Source organism: Hesperophylax consimilis, chromosome 15 (assembly GCF_061612785.1).
Source record: "Hesperophylax consimilis isolate HC1 chromosome 15, BYU_Hcon_1.0, whole genome shotgun sequence".
NCBI lineage: Eukaryota > Metazoa > Arthropoda > Insecta > Trichoptera > Limnephilidae > Hesperophylax > Hesperophylax consimilis.
In genome coordinates, this window is record NC_142850.1 from 14,420,511 (window position 1) to 14,423,724 (window position 3,214).

General features: G+C 37.2%; 1 protein-coding gene across 1 annotated transcript; it reads right to left on the reverse strand.

Moving 5' to 3' along the window:
* Positions 1 to 1,393: 1,393 nt before the first annotated feature.
* mRpL45 (mitochondrial ribosomal protein L45) lies at positions 1,394 to 2,981 on the reverse strand. Its single transcript, XM_089639986.1, has 2 exons — positions 2,906 to 2,981; positions 1,394 to 2,432 (listed from the first exon to the last, which is right to left on the reverse strand). The coding sequence occupies exons 1-2, from the start codon at positions 2,948 to 2,950 to the stop codon at positions 1,452 to 1,454; spliced, it is 1,026 nt and encodes a 341-aa protein (XP_089496112.1). The 5' UTR covers positions 2,951 to 2,981; the 3' UTR covers positions 1,394 to 1,451.
* Positions 2,982 to 3,214: the final 233 nt, after the last annotated feature.

Here is a 3,214-nt window from a genome sequence, read left to right on the forward strand (position 1 = left end):
ACTTTACGTAAAAATTACATACCATCAATTTATCTACATGTGCTGGAAGAAATACGCAATGAACTCAAGGATAACATCATATGGATTTCAGCTGACGAAACCACCGACACTTGCGGCCGTTACATTGCAAATTTGATTGTTGGTGCATTAAAACTTGAACCTTCACCTTCCTATTTGGTGGCCTGCAGAGAACTTGAAAAGGCAAATCATTCTACGATCGCCAGATTTGTGAATGAGGGTATAAAAAAAATATTTCCTGAATCTTCTGCGGATGAAAATGTGTATGTGTTGCTCTCAGATGCTGCCCCCTATATGATCAAAGCAGGCAAAGCCCTCCAAGTATTTTATCCCAATTTGATTCATGTGATGTGTTTTGCTCACGGAATTCACAGACTCGCCGAAGAAGTAAGATCCACGTTTGCGAATGTAAATAACCTGATTTCATCAGCAAAGAAAGTGTTTCTTAAGGCGCCTGCTCGTATAAAGGCCTACAAAGAAAAACTGCCAAATATCCCTTTACCTCCTGAGCCAGTAATACCACGTTGGGGTACATGGATCGAAGCTGCAATGTTTTACCATGAACATTTTGAAGCCATCAAGGGTGTTATCAATGACTTCGATAGTGCAGAGGCTTTGGCAGTTTTCCAGTGCAAAGAATCGTTTGACGACGCCAGTATTAAAAAAAACCTAGCTATGATTACCACTCATTTCGCCTACATACCTGCAAGTATAAAAACGCTTGAAACTCATGGATTGGCGTTGAATGCATCTATTCAGGTTATGAAGGAAATTCGCCTTATGAATTCCTCGTTGCCAAAGCTATTCCCGAGTAAACTCAAAGAAAAATTTGAAAACATACTGAATAATAACCCAGGGTTTGAACCTTTGTGCCAAATTGATAACTTCATCAACGGGGCAGGTGAAATTTTGCCCGGAACAATAAGTTCATAAATCGCACCCAAATTTAAATTCTGTCCAGCCACATCAGTAGACGTAGAATGTTCCTTTTCCACTTACAAAAATATATTAAGCGATTGTAGACACAATTTGTCTACAGAACATTTAGAACAGTACTTAGTCATATACGTTTTTAAAGGTAAATTCTAAATTTTATTGTTAAATACATTTTATAATTGATATTTTCGAAAATATAATTGTTATCCTTGAGAACTAATAGCTTACTAAAATAATAAAAAATATGACTTCCTGTATTATTTCATGTTGCATATTTTGACTCTTTTTATGGATTTTCGTGCATATTTTAGCTATTTTTATTGCACATTTGCATGCATATTTTGGGCTATTTTTGTTGCATATAATCCGGTCTCTAATAATAACACTGTCATCTTAAAAAAATAGTAAAAAGCAAAAGCTTTAGTAAGAGTTATTTTTTATTTATTTCACATACTTACAATTCATTTCTAGATCTAAAATTAAATAACAGACAAATTTTATGCGGTAGCCAGTTGCGGCTTGTTTCCTCCATCTGAGGGCGCACCTGCTAAAGCATCTTCTACTTTTATGTCTCTCAGTTTCTCCGTGGGTTCCTTAGAAGAGGGAACATTAATTGGCTTTTCCACTTTAATGAAGGTGTGAGCGGAGGGTTGTTTGGGCGGCATCCAGTCCGGAATGATCTTCCCGTGCATCCTCCATGTGCCGTACATGTTGGCTAAATGCTTTTCAAACACGACATACTCCAATACGTCTTTGGCTAATATCTCACTGCCATGCATGAGTCTCCCAAACCGGTCGTACACAGCCAGTTGCTGCTGAGTGTGGAACCTCACCGTCACTTGCCCGTACACATTTTCTTTGGTAATAACATGGGTGCAGCGCGAGTGCACTACTCGTGGAGGCTCTAACGATTTAATAAACTTCCAGTGAATAGTCTTATCGAGCGTGTTGTAAACGAGCTCCGGGTATAATTTCTCTGTAACAACATCCCTGAACTTGTACCTATCCCTGTTTACCATGTGATTGTGGGCAGAAATATATATATCTTGTGCGGATTGGGCGAATTTCTTAAGATCAAAATCTTCATCGAACGAGCGAATCTTTCGTACAGACAGCATGGATTTTGATTTCTTCTCTAACAATTTGAATGTTTGAATGGCACCGCCCGTCGATACGATGGACAACTTGCCATCTCCTTCTGGGGGGACGTAGGGCTCGAAGACAACTCCGGTGCAGGATATGTAAAATTGTCGTTCCATCCATGTTCTCGGTGGAAGCAATCCCTGATCTTTCAATTTAGAGCGGAATTTTTCTTCGGTAAATTCTCCAGGCTTCTCGTTGAGATTGGGAAGCTTCAATTTCATAACCTTCAGTTGACGCAGTCTCTTAAACTTAGGATTATAATGCTTGTGATGTCGCACTGACTCAACATTAGCCAAATTCTGAATACTGGGGCCTAAAAGCCCCAGTTGAGTACACTAAAAACAAAAATATATATGAATATTTTGATTATAATGTGCACTATTTATTCGTGGAGCAAATTCATTGCAATATTAAGGTTATAAACAGTATTCCACTTATTTAGTAAATAGCCATTATTTTATAGCTTACTAATTATCATTTTAACTCGAATAAGCTTTAAATCGCAGTGAATTGATTTCGGTAAACTTGTCGAATTCCGCTGCATGAAAGGCTCTTTAAAAAAACAACACTTGATTTCAACATAAATATCGAATGGACACAACTATTTAAGTCGGGGGTTGTAAACATGCACAAAATAGGTTTATAGGGTATAGTTACGGTTATTTTAATAATGTGTGATGTTCATATTTTTTGCGTATTAAGCGTGCAGCGGAAATCGACAAAATTAATAAATAAACATATAAAATTACGAAAGCTTTTTATCGCAATTTATCTTATAATCTACATCTTTATAAATATATGTTTTTACCCTTAGAAAATTGACAGTAGAGCGACATGCTATGGAGGCCGCCATCTTTATTGATATTTTCTATGGAAATTACAAATTGCGAAAAAAATTTCTGTGGTTTCGTTTAGTGAAGGTATGATCGATATTAGCGACGGGCGCAATCGATGATTTACTCGATCTTTTTGACCATCGAAATATTTCGATTCATTGCATGGACAAATCGATTCTGTCAAAAATCATCACACAATCCAAGTCAAACGTCATCGAACAAGCAATCCATTCTGTCAAAAATCATTCGAAACCACTGCCGTCACGTCATTGGAAAGAATT

Bases quoted from the DNA above. Each gene is read 5' to 3' on its own strand.
- mRpL45 (XM_089639986.1), bottom strand. From the start codon at position 2,950: ATGGCGGCCTCCATAGCATGTCGCTCTACTGTCAATTTTCTAAGG. The intron at 2,433-2,905 runs GTAAAAACATAT...TTTTGTTTTTAG, and splicing joins CTACTGTCAATTTTCTAAGG to TGTACTCAACTGGGGCTTTT.